This window comes from Xenopus laevis, chromosome 7S (genome assembly GCF_017654675.1).
Source record: "Xenopus laevis strain J_2021 chromosome 7S, Xenopus_laevis_v10.1, whole genome shotgun sequence".
NCBI lineage: Eukaryota > Metazoa > Chordata > Amphibia > Anura > Pipidae > Xenopus > Xenopus laevis.
In genome coordinates this window covers 5,275,673-5,293,914 of record NC_054384.1, presented here as the reverse complement: position 1 = coordinate 5,293,914, position 18,242 = coordinate 5,275,673, and the positions used below count along the sequence as shown (strand labels likewise).

At 37.3% G+C, this 18,242-nt stretch overlaps 3 protein-coding genes across 3 annotated transcripts; all 3 read left to right on the top strand.

Annotated features, from left to right (window-relative positions):
- The first annotated feature begins 1,262 nt into the window (after positions 1–1,262).
- On the top strand, positions 1,263–2,175 carry LOC121396361 (olfactory receptor 1019-like). Its single transcript, XM_041571196.1, has 2 exons — positions 1,263–1,451; positions 1,759–2,175. The coding sequence occupies exons 1-2, from the start codon at positions 1,263–1,265 to the stop codon at positions 2,173–2,175; spliced, it is 606 nt and encodes a 201-aa protein (XP_041427130.1).
- A 4,334-nt stretch (positions 2,176–6,509) lies between these two features.
- On the top strand, positions 6,510–7,469 carry LOC108697169 (olfactory receptor 1019). Its single transcript, XM_018227094.1, has one exon. It carries the CDS (start codon positions 6,510–6,512, stop codon positions 7,467–7,469), a length of 960 nt encoding a protein of 319 aa, XP_018082583.1.
- A 6,194-nt stretch (positions 7,470–13,663) lies between these two features.
- LOC121396360 (olfactory receptor 1019-like) lies at positions 13,664–14,987 on the top strand. Its single transcript, XM_041571195.1, has 2 exons — positions 13,664–13,809; positions 14,528–14,987. The coding sequence occupies exons 1-2, from the start codon at positions 13,664–13,666 to the stop codon at positions 14,985–14,987; spliced, it is 606 nt and encodes a 201-aa protein (XP_041427129.1).
- The last annotated feature ends 3,255 nt before the right edge of the window (positions 14,988–18,242 follow it).

Genomic DNA, 18,242 nt, shown 5'->3' with positions numbered 1-18,242 from the left:
AGCTACAGCAGAATATAGCGTACTTTAGATTCCAAAAATCACACGGTCAAACCATAGGTGAAAAGTTCTTGCAAAGGTTGCAAACAGAGTTGATGTATACACAGGAATTAATAAATGTGAAGTAAAACCAGCATAAAACTGTTTTATAGAGCAAATGTTTAGTAGCATTTATAACTGCCCAGCAGCTGCACATCCGGAGCTCAAGGAGAAGGGGTACAAATCGCACAAAGAAGGAACATTAAGGACAAATCCACAAGAAGAAATCATCTAGTTTGTGACATATTGAAATACAGGGGGTTATTTACTAAAATACCAAATTTTCACATTATTTTATTAAAACAACTTTGACCAAACTCCAATCCAAACTTTGACCTTATTTATCAAAAAAATAACTCAAAATAATCTGGTGCGGGAAAAGACTCTAAAAAATTGTGAAAAAATCCAAATTGTTTGATTTTTTCAGATTTGATGCCCCGAAAACTCGGTGGTAAAATGTTCATATTTGCTCTGTGTGCCGCAGCATGACTATGGGTTCTAATACTTTCCTCATAATGTAAACTGCAGTACTTAATATCATTCTGTTTGTGTTTTGTTAGTTACTCAACTACTTTAGATTGTAAGCTCTATGGGCAAGGGATCTCCTTCCTTTAGACCAGTAATCCCCAATCAGTGGCTCTGAGCTTTGATTGTCAGGGGAGGGGGTTACTCATATATTCTGTCTCTGAGCCGTGGGCAGTTATCACATGTAAGTTATCTCCTGTCCTAGAGATCTTAGCACAGAAGAAGTAACCGTGGTACCTGGTCATGCCTGTATTTATATATAATATATCAGTGCTGGTGTCCATATGGGGAAAGTATTCCATTAATAAAATATATATTTCAGCTATAATTCCAGGAAGGAAGACTTGAAAATGGCTTCAGAACTTAAAGAAAACATTTCAGGATTCATCATCCAAGGTTTCTCTGATACTCCCAGGTTTCAAATCTCTCTTTTTGTGCTATTCCTTGGAATCTATCTCATCATTCTGCTGGGAAATCTCATCACATTCTTAGTCATTTCATGTGATCCTCACTTACACACCCCCATGTACATATTCTTGCAGAACCTTTCATTCATAGATATTTCCTCCACTACAACTATTTTACCTAATTTGCTGCATATTCTTCTCACACAACAAAATAACATTTCATTCTGGGGGTGTATGACTCAAATGTATGTTTTCATGTTCTTGGCTGACAGTGAATATTTACTCCTGACGGCCATGTCATATGATCGTTATGTTGCCATCTGTGATCCCCTTCATTACATTACCCGAATGAGCCGGAAACATTGTGCTTGGCTTATAACTGCCACATTCACTGTTGGTTTTGTTGAACCTCTGAGCATTGTAATATCTATATCTAAACTGTCATATTGTGCTTCCCATCTTATTGACCATTTTTTCTGTGATGTCACTAGGGATGCACCGAATCCACTATTTTGGATTCGGCCGAACCCCCGAATCCTTTGTGAAAGATTCGGCCGAATACCGAACCGAATCCGAACCCTAATTTGCATATGCAAATTAGTGGTGGGAAGGGGAAAACATTTTTTACTTCCTCGTTTTCTGACAAAAAGTCACATGATTTCCCTCCCGCCCCTAATTTGCATATGCAAATTAGGGTTCGGATTCGGTTCAGCCAGGCAGAAGGATTCGGCCGAATCCGAATCCTGATGAAAAAGGCCGAATCCTGGCCGAATCCCGAACCGGTGAATCCCTAGATGTCACACCATTGCTAAAGCTTTCTTGCAGCAGCACTTTTAGTGTCGAACTTTTCATTTATATTGTAGGGACATTTTTGACTTTCAATTCCTTCCTCCTTCCTCTGACCTCATACATATTTATCATCTCTGCTATCCTGAAAATAAAATCTTTACAAAAAGCCTTTTCTACCTGTGCTTCTCACCTGACCTGTGTGATAATCCTTTATGGGACAGCATTTTGCTTGTACATGAGACCCACCACAAGTTATTCTCTAAAAAGAGACAAGCATTTCTCTCTGTTGTACATTATCCTGGGCCCTGTGCTGAATCCTCTGATTTACATATTGAAAAACAGAGAATTTCAATCTTCTTTTAATAAAGAGAGGCAAAGATTTTTATCCAGTTTTTATTTAGGTAATGCAAGCCAATAAAACTTTATTCAGACTAGAGCATTTGTCAAAAGCCCATTATTAATATATTATATTAAAGTATGCCTGTCTAAGGTTAGTACAGGCAATACACCTTTTTGATGGTCAGTGAGAGCCACCAACTAGATATTTTCCCTGCTAGTACCTAAAAGTTGGCCTGTAATGATGGGGGAATAAATTTGGCAGGCATGGATTTGCGCGAACAATCTGCTGCAACAAAAAAAATTGTCGCATGTCAAAATGGTTTTTATGCAGCCAAAACTTGCCTCCAAGCCTGGAATTCAAAAATAAGCCCCTGCTTTGAAGCGACTGGGAGCAACATCCAAGGGATTGGGGAGCAACATGTTACTCAAGAGCTACTGGTTGGGGATCACTGCTGTAGACCAACGCACATTTCACTTTGCCCTAAATGCTTTTTCAAGGTCTCTGCCAATAAATTGCACTTCTGTCATGCCCATTTTAAAGACCTCCTGCATCATTTTCTGTTGTTCTACATTTCCAGTCAATTAGTTTTCCTTGTTCTGAGTACTTGGGTTCCCTCAAAATGCAGGGACAATCTATGAACGTCTGACTATAACTGAACCATTGAAAGGTAAACTCTAATTAACTCAGCTGCTGTGAATTCATACTGCCCGAGTTTTCTAGAGTGCCCAGCGGCAGGCAAGAGTGCCAGTCAAAATAGACATGACATAGGGTGATCTTTAAATGAACAGACCAAATACACTATACAGACAAGGGTGAGGCAAATAAAAGTCATAAGCAGAAAAAGGTCAGTTTGAACAAAGAACAAACAGGACAGGCAGGAGGGGAAGAAACACTCAGAGGTCATTTCCATTCATGGTGTTTTACATGTACCCTAGGCCTAAAGATTTAAGAATAGCAGCTTTAATTTCAGATATAGAAGACTGCCGGTATTAGTATTAGTATTTTATTTATTTTTATTGTTATTATAAATATTATTATTTAGTGTATTTGCAATGTTGATCCAGGGAATGAATTGTTCTTCATTTTTTTAAAAGCATTTCCTCTTGAGAGTTGTTAACTATAACTATAACTATAACTATATTGCTTTATCACAGCTTTGTTTCAGTCATGTAAGTATATAAGTGTATTTAGAAAATGTGTATTCTCTGAAGATTTCCCTTTGTCACATTGATTATATAAAGTGGCTTCCTAAAGAGACTGGCAGACTCTGTGCCACTGAATGGAAGAACCTTCAGCTCCTCAGACTGAGCAAAGACAAGACTTGTGTATTTGCATAATAAAAACAGTTGGCTTTGCTTTGTAGGAGCCTTGCAAAAATAGAATTCAGGTTAGTAATGGAGGGTTCATACAAAGGGTTTCGCCCTGATTTCTTGAGAGTAACAAATAAGGTTGGATAGATTTAGAAATGGATGATTCTATGCAAAGAACTATACAAAATGTAGGTCAGACGATTCTATAAGCAAAATAATAAAAGACAATTTTATGTTCCTTACTTAAAAAGAGAAAAATCCCCATATACCTTTTTCTTAAAAAATATGTACTGTTAAATTAAAAATCTGATCTGATGCTGTTGACTTTTCCCTTCTCTGCCTGTTACATGTTCAAATCTTTAGACACGAGCTGACTACAATGATACAATAATATCAATATGAAGGCAAACTCTTTTTCTCCAAAAACAATAGAATGGGTTTTAGTAGTGAATCTAAGGGTCCCATTTACTAACAATCAAAGTTCTATTTTTTTCCATGAATCTCTAAAAATTGTTGGTTTTCCTGTTTTATTGAAAGCAATAAAAATTCAATATTTATTAGCTGTCAAAACCACGAATACCTCTAATACAAAACTTCACCAGGTAAAAATTGTAAAATTAATTCAGACTTTTACAGGTTTTGGGATTTTTTTCCTCAAGGAATTGTCAGAAAGAACTTGCATCGTTCAGTGTTTATTTTCATTCCTCCTTTTTTTTAAGATTTTTTATTATTACATATAAATAAAAAACAAATAAGAAAAATTCACATAATATTATAAGACATCGATATAAAGAAGCCGATTCAACCATGTCAAGGTTACAATTAGCACATGGACAGTAAGAAGTAATGAACATAGAGAAAGAAGAAATGAAAGAGTGAGAAGAAAACATAGAATAGCAAGTAAAATGCAAAAGAAAATCAGGTTATATGAATAACTCTTTGATTGGGTTAATCACGCTGTCAGAACTGGAATTTTTTTGTATGTTTATGCAGTAAGTTTTTATTTCTGGCATCATAAAATTCCAATTTCTCTGTAAAATAGATAAAATTGGTAATTTCAGAGAATGTAGGAGGAACCGCATCCTTCCAATGTTGGGCAATCAACAATTGTGCTACTTCTATTACAGTATATGGATTTTTATTAATCTGTAGGATAGAGGTAAAGACTATAGTTCTAGATTAAGAAGGGCAATGGAAGGTTTCTGGGGTAAAACGTATTGATTTTTAAGTTTAAACAGTAATTCAAACCCTTTTGTCCAGAATATCAAAAGTTTGGACAAGACCACCATATCTGTAGGGTAGTGCCAGTTTGACCAGAATTCCGCCAACACTGACTGGAAGTTGTTTGCGCGTAAATCTTACATAATACATCTGCTACATAATGCCAACGATACATACGTTTTTACTGATGTTTCTAATGATCGACCAGATTTTAATAGTTCATTCGTACTTTAAAAATTCATATCTTTTAAGAAATGTCATGACATTCATGGATTTAGAGAATTTGTTTTGTCGTGGTTTTCAAAAACCTCTAAAATCCCTTAAATGAGAATGTTGATAAATAAGCCTCTAAGGGGGCCAATCTACTAGCAATCTACTAACATTCCGTTTTTAACATTTTGATTTTTATCACAAATTATATTTTTTTGTCAAATTTCTCTAAAACTTTAAAAAGGAGAGATTTATAAATTGTAAAGTCACAAATAAACTCTAATGCAAAGAAAAGGAGCAAAAGGAGTTGAGGTCCCATAGAAGTCAATGGGAGCTGCTCTTATCCTTATCCCATAACACAGGACTAAATTGGCGGCAAACAGTCAAACCATATGTGTAAATGTCTATGAAGGTTGCAAATAGAGTTGGTGTATAAATAAAAACTGTGGAATAAAACCGGCACAAAACTGTTGAACCCTTTAAGTGCTGGCACTATTTTGCATTTTAATATTTTGAACGCTCTCATTTTAGGGACATTTTCTGGGAGTGATTTTTAGTTTACCTAGGAAAATTATACATGGGAGAACCTGAGCTTTTTTTTTGTTTGTTTATTCATACTTCTGGAACAAGTATACAAAAAAAAGTAAAACTTCTATTTTTTATGATATATATATATATATATATATTGGTTTTTTTTTTATCTTTATGTGCAAAATTCTACTGATTTGGAAACTGTCTCAATACCAGATATGTATAGTTTTATAGGGATTTCTGACTTCTATTGATCAAAAACTCCATGCAGTAAATTACCAAATAAATTACCAAATTTTTAATGAACTACAGCAGAATATAGCGTACTTTAGATTCCAAAAATCACACAGTCAAACCATAGGTGAAAAGGTCTTGCAAAGGTTGCAAACAGAGTTGATGTATACGCAGGAATAAAACTGTAATAGAGCAAATGTTTAGTAGCATTTATAACTGCCCAGCAGCTGCACCTCCAGAGCTAAAGGAGAAGGGGTACAAATCGCACAAAGAAGGAACATTAAGGACAACTCCACAAGAAGAAGTCATCTAGTTTGTGACATATTGAAATACAGGGGGTTATTTACTAAAATACGAAATTTTCACATTATTTTATTAAAACAACTTTGACCAAACTCCAATCCACACTTTGACCTTATTTATCAAAAAATGAACTCAAAATAATCTGGTGCGGGAAAAGACTCGAAAAAATCTTGATGCCCCGAAAACTCGGTGGTAAAATGTTCACTATGGGTTCTAATACTTTCCTTGTAATGTAAACTGCAGTACTTAATATCATTCTGTTTGTGTTTTGTTAGTTACTCAACTACTTTAGATTGTAAGCTCTATGGGCAAGGGATCTCCTTCCTTTAGACCAGTAATCCCCAATCAGTGGTTCTGAGCTTTGATTGATTGTCAGGGGAGGGGGTTACTCATACATTCTGTCTCTGAGCTGTGGGCAGTTATCACAAGTAAGTTATCTCCTGTCCTAGAGATCTTAGCACAGAAGAAGTAACCGTGGTATCTGGTCATGCCTGTATTTATATATAATATATCAGTGCTGGTGTCCATATGGGGAAAGTATTCCATTAATAATATATATTTCAGCTATATTTTGCTCTTATACACAGGAAGGAAGACTTGAAAATGGCTTCAGAACTTAAAGAAAACATTTCAGGATTCATTATCCAAGGTTTCTCTGAAACTCCCAGGTTTCAAATCTTTCTTTTTGTGCTATTACTTGGAATCTATCTCATCATTCTGTTGGGAAATCTCATCACATTCTTAGTCATTTCATGTGATCCTCACTTACACACCCCCATGTACATATTCTTACAGAACCTTTCATTCATAGACATTTCTATCACCACAACTATTTTACCTAATTTGCTGCATATTCTTCTCACACAACAAAATAACATTTCATTCTTGGGGTGTATGACTCAAATGTATGTTTTCATGTTCTTGGCTGACAGTGAATACTTTCTCCTGACGGCCATGGCATATGATCGTTATGTTGCCATCTGTGATCCCCTTCATTACATTACCCGAATGAGCAGGAAACATTGTTCTTGGCTCATAACTGCAGCATACAGTGTTGGTTTTGTTGAACCTCTGAGCATTGTAATATCTATATCTAAACTGTCATATTGTGCTTCCCATCTTATTGACCATTTTTTCTGTGATGTCACACCATTGCTAAAACTTTCTTGCAGCAGCACTTTTAGTGTGGAAGTTTTAATTTATATTGTAGGGACATTTTTGACTTTCAGTTCCTTCCTCCTTCCTCTGATCTCATACATATTTATCATCTCTGCTATCCTGAAAATACAATCTTTAAAGGGGAGACAAAAAGCCTTTTCTACCTGTGCTTCTCACCTGACCTGTGTGATAATCCTTTATGGGACAGCATTTTGCTTGTACATGAGACCCACCACAAGTTATTCTCTAAAAAGGGACAAGTATTTCTCACTGTTGTACATTATCCTGGGCCCTGTGCTAAATCCTCTGATTTACATATTGAAAAACAGAGAATTTCAATCTTCTTTTAATAAAGAGAGGCAAAGATTTTTATCCAGTTTTCATTTAGGAAATGCAAGCCAATAAAACTTTATTCTGACTAAAGTATTTGTCAAAAGCCCATTGTTAATATATTATATTAAAGTATGCCTGTCTAAGGTTAGTACAGGCAATACACCTTTTTGATGGTCAGTGAGAGCCACCAATTAGATATTTTCCCTGCTAGTAGCTAAAAGTTGGCCTGTAGTGATGGGGGTATAAAAATGGCAGGCATGGATTTGTGGCAAATTTTCACGTTTCACCGCCGGCTAATGTTTTCGTGAAACTGAGGCAAAAATTTGCCCACGAAAAATCCGCTGCAACAAAAAAAGTTGTTGCACGTCAGAATTATTAAGATGCCCATTTACTTCAATGACTTTTGATAAAATGGTTTTTATACAACCAAAACTTGCCTCCAAGTCAGAAATTCAAAAATAAGCACCTGCTTTGAGGCCACTGGGAGCAACATCCAAGGGATTGGGGAGCAACATGTTACTCAAGAGCTACTGGTTGGGGATCAATGTTGTAGACCAACGCACATTTCACTTTGCCCTAAATGCTTTTTCAAGGTCGCTGCAAATAAATTCAAAGATATTGCACTTCTGTCATGCCCATTTTAAAGACCTCCTGCATCATTTTCTGTTGTTCTACATTTCCAGATAATTAGTTTTCCTTGTTCCGAGTTTTTGAGCTCCCTCAAAATACACGGGCAATCTATGAACGTCTGACTATAACTGACCCATTTAAGCAAAGATAAACTCTAATTAACTCATACTAACTCTAATTCATACTGCGTGAGTTTTCTAGAGTGCCCAGCGGCAGGCAAGAGTCAAAATAGACATGACATAGGGTGATCTTTAAATGAACAGACCAAATACACTATACAGACAAGGGTGAGGCAAATAAAAGTCATAAACAGACAAAGGTCAGTTTGAACAAAGAACAAACAGGACAGGCAGGAGGGGAAGAAACACTCAGAGGCAATTTCCATACATGGTGTTTTACATGTACCCTAGGCCTAAAGATTTAAGAATAGCAGCTTTAACTTCAGATGTAGAAGACAGTTGTAATTTTTTTTCCTCAAGAGGTTAAACTGGCAGAACCCAGGGCTGGCAATGCTGCCGGTATTAGTATTTTATTTATTTTTATTATTATTATAAATATTATTATTTACTGTATTTGCAATGTTGATCCAGGGAATGAATTGTTCCTAGTTTTTTTTAAAAGCATTTCCTCTTGAGAGTTGTTAACTATAACTATAACTATATCTATATTGCTTTATCACAGCTTTGTTTCAGTCATGTAAGTATATAAGTGTATTTAGAAAATGTGTATTCTCTGAAGATTTCCCTTTGTCACATTATATAATTATAATTTGATTATATAAAGTGGCTTCCTAAAGAGACTGGCAGACTATGCGCCACTGCATGGAAGAACCTTCAGCTCCTCAGACTGAGCAAAGACAAGACTTGTGTATTTGCATAATAAAAACACTTGGCTTTGCTTTGTAGGAGCCTTGCAAAAATAGAATTCAAGTTAGTAATGGAGGGTTCATACAAAGGGTTTCGCCCTGATTACTATTTCTTGAGAGTAACAAATAAGGTTGGATAGATTTAGAAATAGATGATTCTATGCAAAGAACTATACAAAATGTAGGTCAGACGATTCTATAAGCAAAATAATAAAAGACAATTTTATGTTCCTTACTTAAAAAGAGAAAAATCCCCATATACCTTTTTCTTAAAAAATATGTACTATTAAATTAAAAATCTGATCTGATGCTGTTGACTTTTCCCTTCTCTGCCTGTTACATGTTCAAATCTTTAGACGGCAGTTGACTATAATGATACAATAATATCAATATGAAGGCAAACTCTTTTTCTCCAAAAACAATAGAATGGGTTTTAGTAGTGAATCTAAGGGTCCCATTTACTAACAATCAAAGTTCTATTTTTTTCCATGAATCTCTAAAAATTGTTGGTTTTCCTGTTTGATTGAAAGCAATAAAAATTCAATATTTATTAGCTGTCAAAACCACAAATACCTCTAATACAAAACTTCACCAGGTAAAAATTGTAAAATTAATTCAGACTTTTACAGGTTTTGGGATTTTTTTCCTCAAGGAATTGTCAGAAAGAACTTGCATCGTTCAGCGTTTATTTTCATTCATCCTTTTTTTTTATTTAAGATTTTTTTTATTACATATAAATAAAAAACAAATAAGAAAAATTCACATACTATTATAAGACATCGATATAAAGAAGCCGATTCAACCATGTCAGGGTTACAATTAGCACATGGACAGTAAGAAGTAATGAACATAGAGAAAGAAGAAATGAAAGAGTGAGAAGAAAACATAGAATAGCAAGTAAAATGCAAAAAAAAATCAGGTTATATGAATAACTCTTTGATTGGGTTAATCACGCTGTCAGAACTGGAATTACCCACATTTATGTTCATATAGAAGTTTCCATGATGCCCATTTTTTAGTATATCTAGTATAGGTCAATCTAAAAACAACTGGACTTGTTGAGTAATCAATGAAGACATTTCACTACTCATCCGAGCAGCTTCTTCAGTTCAACTGACTGGTGTGGGAAGTTCTCGGCATATAAACTCTTCCACTAATCCAAGAGTTTATATGACGAAAACTTCCCACACCAGTCAGTTGAACTGAAGAAGCTGCTCGGATGAGTAGTGAAACGTCTTCATTGATTACTCAGCAAGTCCAGTTGTTTTTGGATTGACCTATACTAGATATACTATGACCTGGATGAATGAAAATCTTCATAGTCATTTTTTAGTATGTTTATGCAGTAAGTTTTTATTTCTGGCATCATAAAATTCCAATTTCTCTGTAAAATAGATAAAATTGGTAAATTCAGAGAATGTAGGAGGAACCGCATCCTTCCAATGTTGGGCAATCATCAATTGTGCTACTTCTAATATATGGATTGTAATTAGTCTGTAGGATAGAGGTAAAGACTATAGTTCTATATTAAGAAGGGCAATGGAAGGTTTCTGGGGTAAAACGTATTGATTTTTAAGTTTAAACAGTAATTCAAACCCTTTTGTCCAGAATAACAAAAGTTTGGACAAGACCACCATATCTGTAGGGTAGTGCCGGTTTGACCAGAATTCCGCCAACACTGACTGGAAGTTGTTTGCGGGTAAATCTTACATAATACATCTGGTACATAATGCCAACGATACATACGTTTGACTGATGTTTCTAATGATCAAACAGACTTAGTAGATTTTAATAGTTCATTCGTACTTTAAAAATTCATATCTTTTAATAAATGTCATGACATTCATGGATTTAGAGAATTTGTTTAGTCGTGGTTTTCAAAAACCTCTAAAATCACTTAAATGAGAATGTTGATAAATAAGCCTCTAAGGGGGCCAATCTACTAGCAATCTACTAACATTACGTTTTTAACATTTTGATTTTTATCACAAATTATATTTTTTGTCAAATTTCTCTCAAACTTTAAAAAGGAGAGATTTATAAATTGTAAAATCACAAATAAACTCTAATGCAAAGAAAAGGAGCAAAAGGAGTTGAGGTCCCATAGAAGTCAATGGGAGCTGCTCTTATCCTTATCCTATAACACAGGGCTCCTTTCTGATTGAGTACAAGGTCTTAAAACTAAATTGGCTGCAAACAGTCAAACCGTAAATGTAAAGGTCTGTCAAGGTTGCAAATAGAGTTGGTGTATCAATAAAAACTATGGAATAAAAACAGCACAAAACTGTTGAACCCTTTAAATGCTGGCACTTTTTTTCATTTTAATATTTTGTACGCTCTCATTTTAGGGGCATTTTCTGGGGGTGATTTTTAGTTTACCTAAGAAAATTATACATTGTTGGTTTTTTTGAGGGGAGAACCTGAGCTTTTTTTTTTTGTTTGTATATTTTTACTCCAGGAACAAGTATACAAAAAAAAGTAAAACTTCTATTTTTCATGATATAGGGATATATATCTATACTAGCATATGTTTCACAGTATAGTTCAGCTAGTCCACAATTTAAATCTATATTAAATAAACATTGGCATCTGTTGAGAGACGCATATCCCTCAATCCCAGAGTTTCAACAATGCCCTATGATGTCTTATCATTGAGGTGCGACTATTGGAAGTAGATTAGTTCATGCAGATATACATACACCCTCTAAACAGGTTGTGTTTTGGGGTCCTAAAAAAGAAGGAATGTATAAGTGCAAAGGATGTGCTCAATGTCGATATGTATTTACAGGAACAGAATTTGATCACTCACATACTAACAAGAAGTTTAAAATCAGAGGGTATAATACACGTGACACAAATTTTGTAGTATACATGTTGATTTGTCCTTGTAGGTTGGTCTATGTTGGGGAAACCACACAGAGGGTGAGAGATAGGTTTTCCCAACATAGATCAACTATAAATACTGGTAATAGATCACTTCCAGTTTCTAGGCATTGCTTAGATTATGGGCACACATCAGATGACCTAAAATTTACATACATTGAACATATTTCATTACCCAAAAGAGTTGGGGATCGAGTGTTAGCATTAAAAAAGGCAGACGTGAAATGGATTGATAGGTTGGGCACTTTCATCCCAGTTATTGATCTGCACTTATTTCTGTGATTATATTATTGTAACCGTAGTTTATGAGAACCATCGTGTAAGCTCATTGTGAAATATGAAAAGGTTTTTTAATGTTCATTGTCTACATTTTTCGTAGCTATGGATTTTGGATAGCAACCAGTGGGTGAAGAGGTATGTACGCTTGCGTGTAGATCCGTCCTATATACGAGGACCAGATACGTCTCTTCCGTCCAACATGCATGCGAAATGACGCTACTGCACAATACAAACGCTTGAAAAAGGGAAGGAGTTTTTCCCGAAACTTCGCGTGAAGTGTGGCGAAATCAATTGACTCTGTACAGATAAGTTATACACAATGTTGCAAATGAGACTGTTTGACTACATTTTATACAAGCTAAAACTGAGGTGTGCGATCTGATTGGATGCAATATATATAATTGGAAAGTGTCTCAATGCCAGATATGTATAGTTTTATAGAGATTTCTGACTTCTATTGATCAAAAACTCCATGCAGTACATCATTAAATAAATTACCAGAATATATCGTACTTTAGATTCCAAAAATCACACAGTCAAACCATAGGTGAAAAGGTCTTGCAAAGGTTGCAAACCGAGTTGATGTATACACAGGAATTAATAAATGTGAAGTAAAACCAGCATAAAACTGTTTAAAAGAGCAAATGTTTAGTAGCATTTATAACTGCCCAGCAGCTGCACATCCAGCGCTAAAGGAGAAGGGGTACAAATTGCACAAAGAAGGAACATTAAGTACAACTCCACAAGAAGAAGTCATCTAGTTTGTGACATATTGACTTACAGGGGGTTATTTACTAAAATATGAAATTTCCACAACTTTGACCAAACTCAAATCCACACTTTGACCTTATTTGTCAAAAAAAAGAACTCAAAATAATCTGGTGCGGGAAAAGACTCGATAAAATTGTGAAAATTCTGTTTGTGTTTTGTTAGTTACTCAACTACTTTAGATTGTAAGCTCTATGGGGCAAGGGATCTCCTTCCTTTAGACCAGTAATCCCCAATCAGTGGTTCTGAGCTTTGATTGTCAGGGGAGGGGGTTACTCATACATTCTGTCTCTGAGCTGTGGGCAGTTATCACATGTAAGTTATCTCCTGTCCTGGAGATCTAAGCACAGAAGAAGTAACTATGGTACCTGGTCATGCCTGTATTTATATATAATATATCAGTGCTGGTGTCCATATGGGGAAAGTATTCCATTAATAATATATATTTCAGCTATAATTTGCTCTTATACACAGGAAGGAAGACTTGAAAATGGCTTCAGAACTTAAAGAAAACATTTCAGGATTCATCATCCAAGGGTTCTCTGATACTCCCAGGTTTCAAATCTTTCTTTTTGTGCTGTTACTTGGAATCTATCTCATCATTCTGCTGGGAAATCTCATCATATTCTTAGTCATTTCATGGGATCCTCACTTACACACCCCCATGTACATATTCTTGCAGATCCTTTCATTCATAGACATTTCTTTCACTACAAATATTTTACCTAATTTTCTACATATTCTTCTCACTCAACAAAATAACATTTCATTCTTGGGGTGTATGACTCAAATGTATGTTTTCATGTCTTTGGCTTCTAGTGAATATTTTCTCCTGACGGCCATGTCATATGATCGTTATGTTGCCATCTGTGATCCCCTTCATTACATTACCCGAATGAGCAGGAAACATTGTGTTTGGCTCATAACTGCCTCATACACTGTTGGTTTTGTTGAACCTGTGAGCAGTGTAATATCTTTATCTAAACTGTCATATTTTATTATTAACATGTATTTATATAGCGCCAACATATTGCGTAGCACTGTAAAGTAACTGTGATTATACAACTACATCACATGAATTACATACATAGAATATATGGAGTAACAAACATCACAATCAATACAGGTACAAAGAGGTGAGGAAGGCCCTATGCATAGGCATACAGTCTAAAGGGAAGGGAGTAATACACAAGGTGTGGGAGTGGGCAAGATCGAAGTAAGTGGGTGAGAAATGTGGTGTTGTATGTGGTGTTGCGTTTGGTAGTTAAGCAGAGTGAGGGTAGGCTTCTCGAAAGAAGTGTGTTTTCAGAGATTTTTTGAAAGCAGAAAGGTTGGAAGAAAGTCGGACAGATCGTGGGAGAGCGTTCCAGAGGAGGGGTGCAGCCCTTCCAAAGTCTTGAATGCGAGAATGTGAGGAGGTAATGAGAGAAGAGTTGAGTAGCAGGTCAGTAGAGGAGCGTAGTAAGCGATTGGGTGAGTATATAGAGATGAGTTCAGAGATGTAGGGTGGAGCAGAGTTGTGAAGTGCTTTGAAAGTCAGTGTCATTAATTTGAATTTGATTCTGAAAGGTAACGGAAGCCAGTGCAGGGATTGACAGAATGGCGAGGCAGAGGAGGAGCGGTTGCTGAGGTGTATGAGCCTCGCAGCAGTGTTCATTATGGACTGGAGAGGTGACAGTCTCTGGAGGGGGAGGCCAATTAAAAGATATTGTGCTTCCCATCTTGTTGACCATTTTTTCTGTGATGTCACACCATTGCTAAAACTTTCCTGCAGCAGCACTTTTATTGTGGAACTTTTCATTTATATCGTAGGAACATTTTTGACTTTCAGTTCCTTCCTCCTTCCTCTGATCTCATACATATTTATCATCTCTGCTATCCTGAAAATACAATCTTTAAAGGGGCAACAAAAAGCCTTTTCTACCTGTGCTTCTCACCTGACCTGTGTGATAATCCTTTATGTGACAGCTATTTGCTTGTATGTGAGACCCACCACAAGTTATTCTCTAAAAAGGGACAAGTATTTCTCACTGTTGTACATTATCCTGGGCCCTTTGCTGAATCCTCTGATTTACATATTGAAAAACAGAGAATTTCAATCTTCTTTTAATAAAGAGAGGCAAAGATTTTTATGCAGTTTTCATTTAGGAAATGCAAGCCAATAAAACTTTATTCTGACAAGAATGTTTTCGTGAAACTGCGGCAAAAATTTGCTGCAACAAAAAAAAAATTGTCGCATGTCAAAATTATTCAGATGCCCATTGACCTTGATGCATTTGGATAAAATAGTTGCGCGTATAAAAATTGTGACTCACGTCAAAAATTGTCACACGCCAAAATGATTTTGACGCCCATGGACGTCAATGCGTTTCCCCCATCACTACTGCCCTGTATTGTGCTCTTAAAGGAGAAGGAAAGCCCCAGGGCGCAAAACCCCTCCCTCCCTCCCGTGTATTGCCCCCCCTCCCTCCTCCCCCCTGGCCTACCCCTCCCGCTGGGCAAATGCCCCTAACTTGTTACTCACCCCTCTGCGCAGGTCCTGTCCACGGAGTTCACAGTCGCCATCTTCTCCCACGCGCGTCTTCTTCCTTCTCTGACCGGCGTCTTCTGGCGCATGCGCAGTAGGAACAGGTACCGGTACAGCTCTATTGCGCATGCGCCGAATGTCACAAAGTTTTCCGATTTCACTTCGTGACATTCGGCGCATGCGCAATAGAGCTGTACCGGTACCTGTTCCTACTGCGCATGCGCCAGAAGATGCCGGTCAAAGAAGGAAGAAGACGCGCGTGGGAGAAGATGGCGACTGTGAACTCCGTGGACAGGACCTGCGCAGAGGGGTGAGTAACAAGTTAGGGGCATTTGCCCAGCGGGAGGGGTAGGCCAGGGGGGAGGAGGGAGGGGGGGCAATACACGGGAGGGGGAGGGGTTTTGCGCCCTGGGGCTTTCCTTCTCCTTTAACTTCAGAATATGATCAGAAACGCATACCCTGTGGATACAAGTCTGGCCAAACCATCAGTCTGATGAAGAAACACAAACATTTTCTGATGAGTACCAGTACTGTGGGAAAAAACTTGAAAAATGGAAAATGAGTTGTTCTTTCCAGATACTTTTAGAAAAGAACATTCTAGTGAGGATCGACTTGATCATGTAAGAACCACTAAAACCCATGCACTCACTATGTTCTCGCTGGTATCAAGATACTGATGAGTCTTGACTAGTGATGAGCAAAATGTTTTGCCACATTTCATTTAAAAAATGACGCCCATAGACTTGAATGGGTGAAAAAAATTGTCACGCAACAAAAAAAATTAGCCAAAAATGCATTTTGGCGATTTTTTGCCATTTTACAAATGCAAAACAGGTCAGATTCACCAATCACTAGTCATGACTCTTGCGTCACTTAATGACTTTGTGATGGCACCAAAACTCATTTTTAAGAACTTTTCTTTTGTTCTACTTTTCCATTGGTTTGCCTTGAATTCATGGGCACTCTAGGACCATAGCACATGGTGTTCTTCTGCCTTTAATAGACCCATTTTAGCTGACGTAGTTCAGGTCAGGCAGGGGTCTGGATCATTGTTAGTCACTTCTGTAAGCAACAGAGCACCTGCTAATTACTGATCTTTCCCAAAGCCCTTTAAAGGCCCTGGAATTTTCTGCTGCAACACCAACAAGGAACCTGCTAACTATAATGAACTAACCACCACAATAGCAAAATACATACAGAGAGACAAGAGTGCAAAACCAGGCAAAATCCACTAGGAAAACAGTAATAATTCACACACAGTAGTTAGTAAACTAAATAAATGTTTATCTAATAATAAATGGCCAACTAATACAAACAGCACTCCTAACAGGTGGCAATAGGAGTCCCACTAACTAAAGAATGGCAAAGTCCTTTAATGTAATTTCGAACAAACACAGTCTCTGAAATCTGCGAGTGCTCCTTTAGGATACTGTTACTTTAAATGTAATACTCACTCACTCAGTCTCTTTGGAAGATTCACACAGATCCTTCATGTGAGTCCAGCACTTGTAGCCCTTCACTGCCAATTTAGCTCCTTTGGATACTCAGATGAGAATTCCCTGCAAGTGCTGATTCTGCCAGTCTGGACTCCTCTCACTCTCTCTGTCTCTCCAGGGACAGTATCTGCCTTCTCTGTGCCAGCCTGATCCAAACTACTGCTTTTGCTGGGGCCTTCCAGCTCTCTGGGCCCACCACCAGTTCATCTTTCTCTCTTTCTGTCAACTGGGTGGTTGTTAATGGTACATTCTCTACTTGGAGTAAGGTTAGTGGGGTCCCTCAGGGCTCGGTATTGGGTCTACTTTTATTTAACTTGTTCATTAATGACTTAGGGGAGGGTGTTGTAAGTAATGTATCAGTGTTTGCAGATAACACAAAACTATCCAGTCCAATTAATTCCATCCAGGATGTGGCACTTGCAACAGGATCTTGACAAACTGGCAATCTGGGCAGCTAAGTGGCAAATGAGATTCAATGTTGATAAATGTAAAGTCATGCACCTGGGATGTAACAATATCCACTTATACCCTTAATGGGACTGCACTAGGCAAATCCATTATGGAAAAGGGACCTTGGAGTCATTGTAGATGATAAACTTGTCTGTAGCAAGCAATGCCAGTCAGCAGCATCAAGGGCAAATAAGGTCTTGAGTTGTATTAAATGGGGCAGAGAGTCACGGGAGGAGGGGGTCATTCTTCCACTAGAATATGCCGTACAGTTTTGGTCTCCATCACTCAAACAGGACATTATTGTATTAGAGAGGGTACAGAGAAGGGCAACTAAGCTGGTAAAGGGAAAATCTAAAGCTATGAGGAAAGACTTGCCAAACTGGGGTGGTTCACCCTGGAGAAGAGGCGCTTAAGGGGTGATATGATAACTATGTATAAATATATAAGGGGATCATATAATAATCTCTCTAATGATTTATTTACCAGTAGGTCTTTCCAGCTGACACAAGGTCACCCATTCCGATTAGAAGAAACGGGTTCCGCCTCAATATTGGGAAGGGGTTTGTTACAGTGAGAGCTGTGAAGGTGTGGAATTGTCTCCCTGAATCAGTGGTACAGGCAGATACATTAGATAGGTACAAGGAAGGGTCGGATGCATTATTCACCAGTAGCTCCTCCCAGCAGACAGGAGGGAGCCAATGAGATTAGAGGAGGGAAAGGGGTGTTACAGGGAGAGCTGGGAAGTGAATCAGTGGTACAGGCTGATACATTAGATAGGTATAAGAAGGGGTTGGATGGTGTTTAGCAAGTGAGGGAATACAGGGTTATAGGAGATAGCTCATAGTACAAGTTGATCCAGGGACTAGTCCGATTGCCATTTTGGAGTCAGGAAGGAATTTTTTCCCCCTCAGATGTTTTTTTTTTGCCTTCCTCTGGATCAACTGGCA

Excerpts from the sequence above, each read along its gene's own strand:
- LOC121396361 (XM_041571196.1), top strand. The coding sequence starts at position 1,263 with ATGTCATATGATCGTTATGTTGCCATCTGTGATCCCCTTCATTACATT. Across the intron at positions 1,452-1,758 it reads TTGACCATTTTTTCTGTGAT|CTAGATGTCACACCATTGCT; the intron begins GTCACTAGGGAT and ends ACCGGTGAATCC.
- LOC108697169 (XM_018227094.1), top strand. The coding sequence starts at position 6,510 with ATGGCTTCAGAACTTAAAGAAAACATTTCAGGATTCATTATCCAAGGT.
- LOC121396360 (XM_041571195.1), top strand. The coding sequence starts at position 13,664 with ATGTCATATGATCGTTATGTTGCCATCTGTGATCCCCTTCATTACATT. Across the intron at positions 13,810-14,527 it reads GTAATATCTTTATCTAAACT|ATATTGTGCTTCCCATCTTG; the intron begins GTCATATTTTAT and ends GCCAATTAAAAG.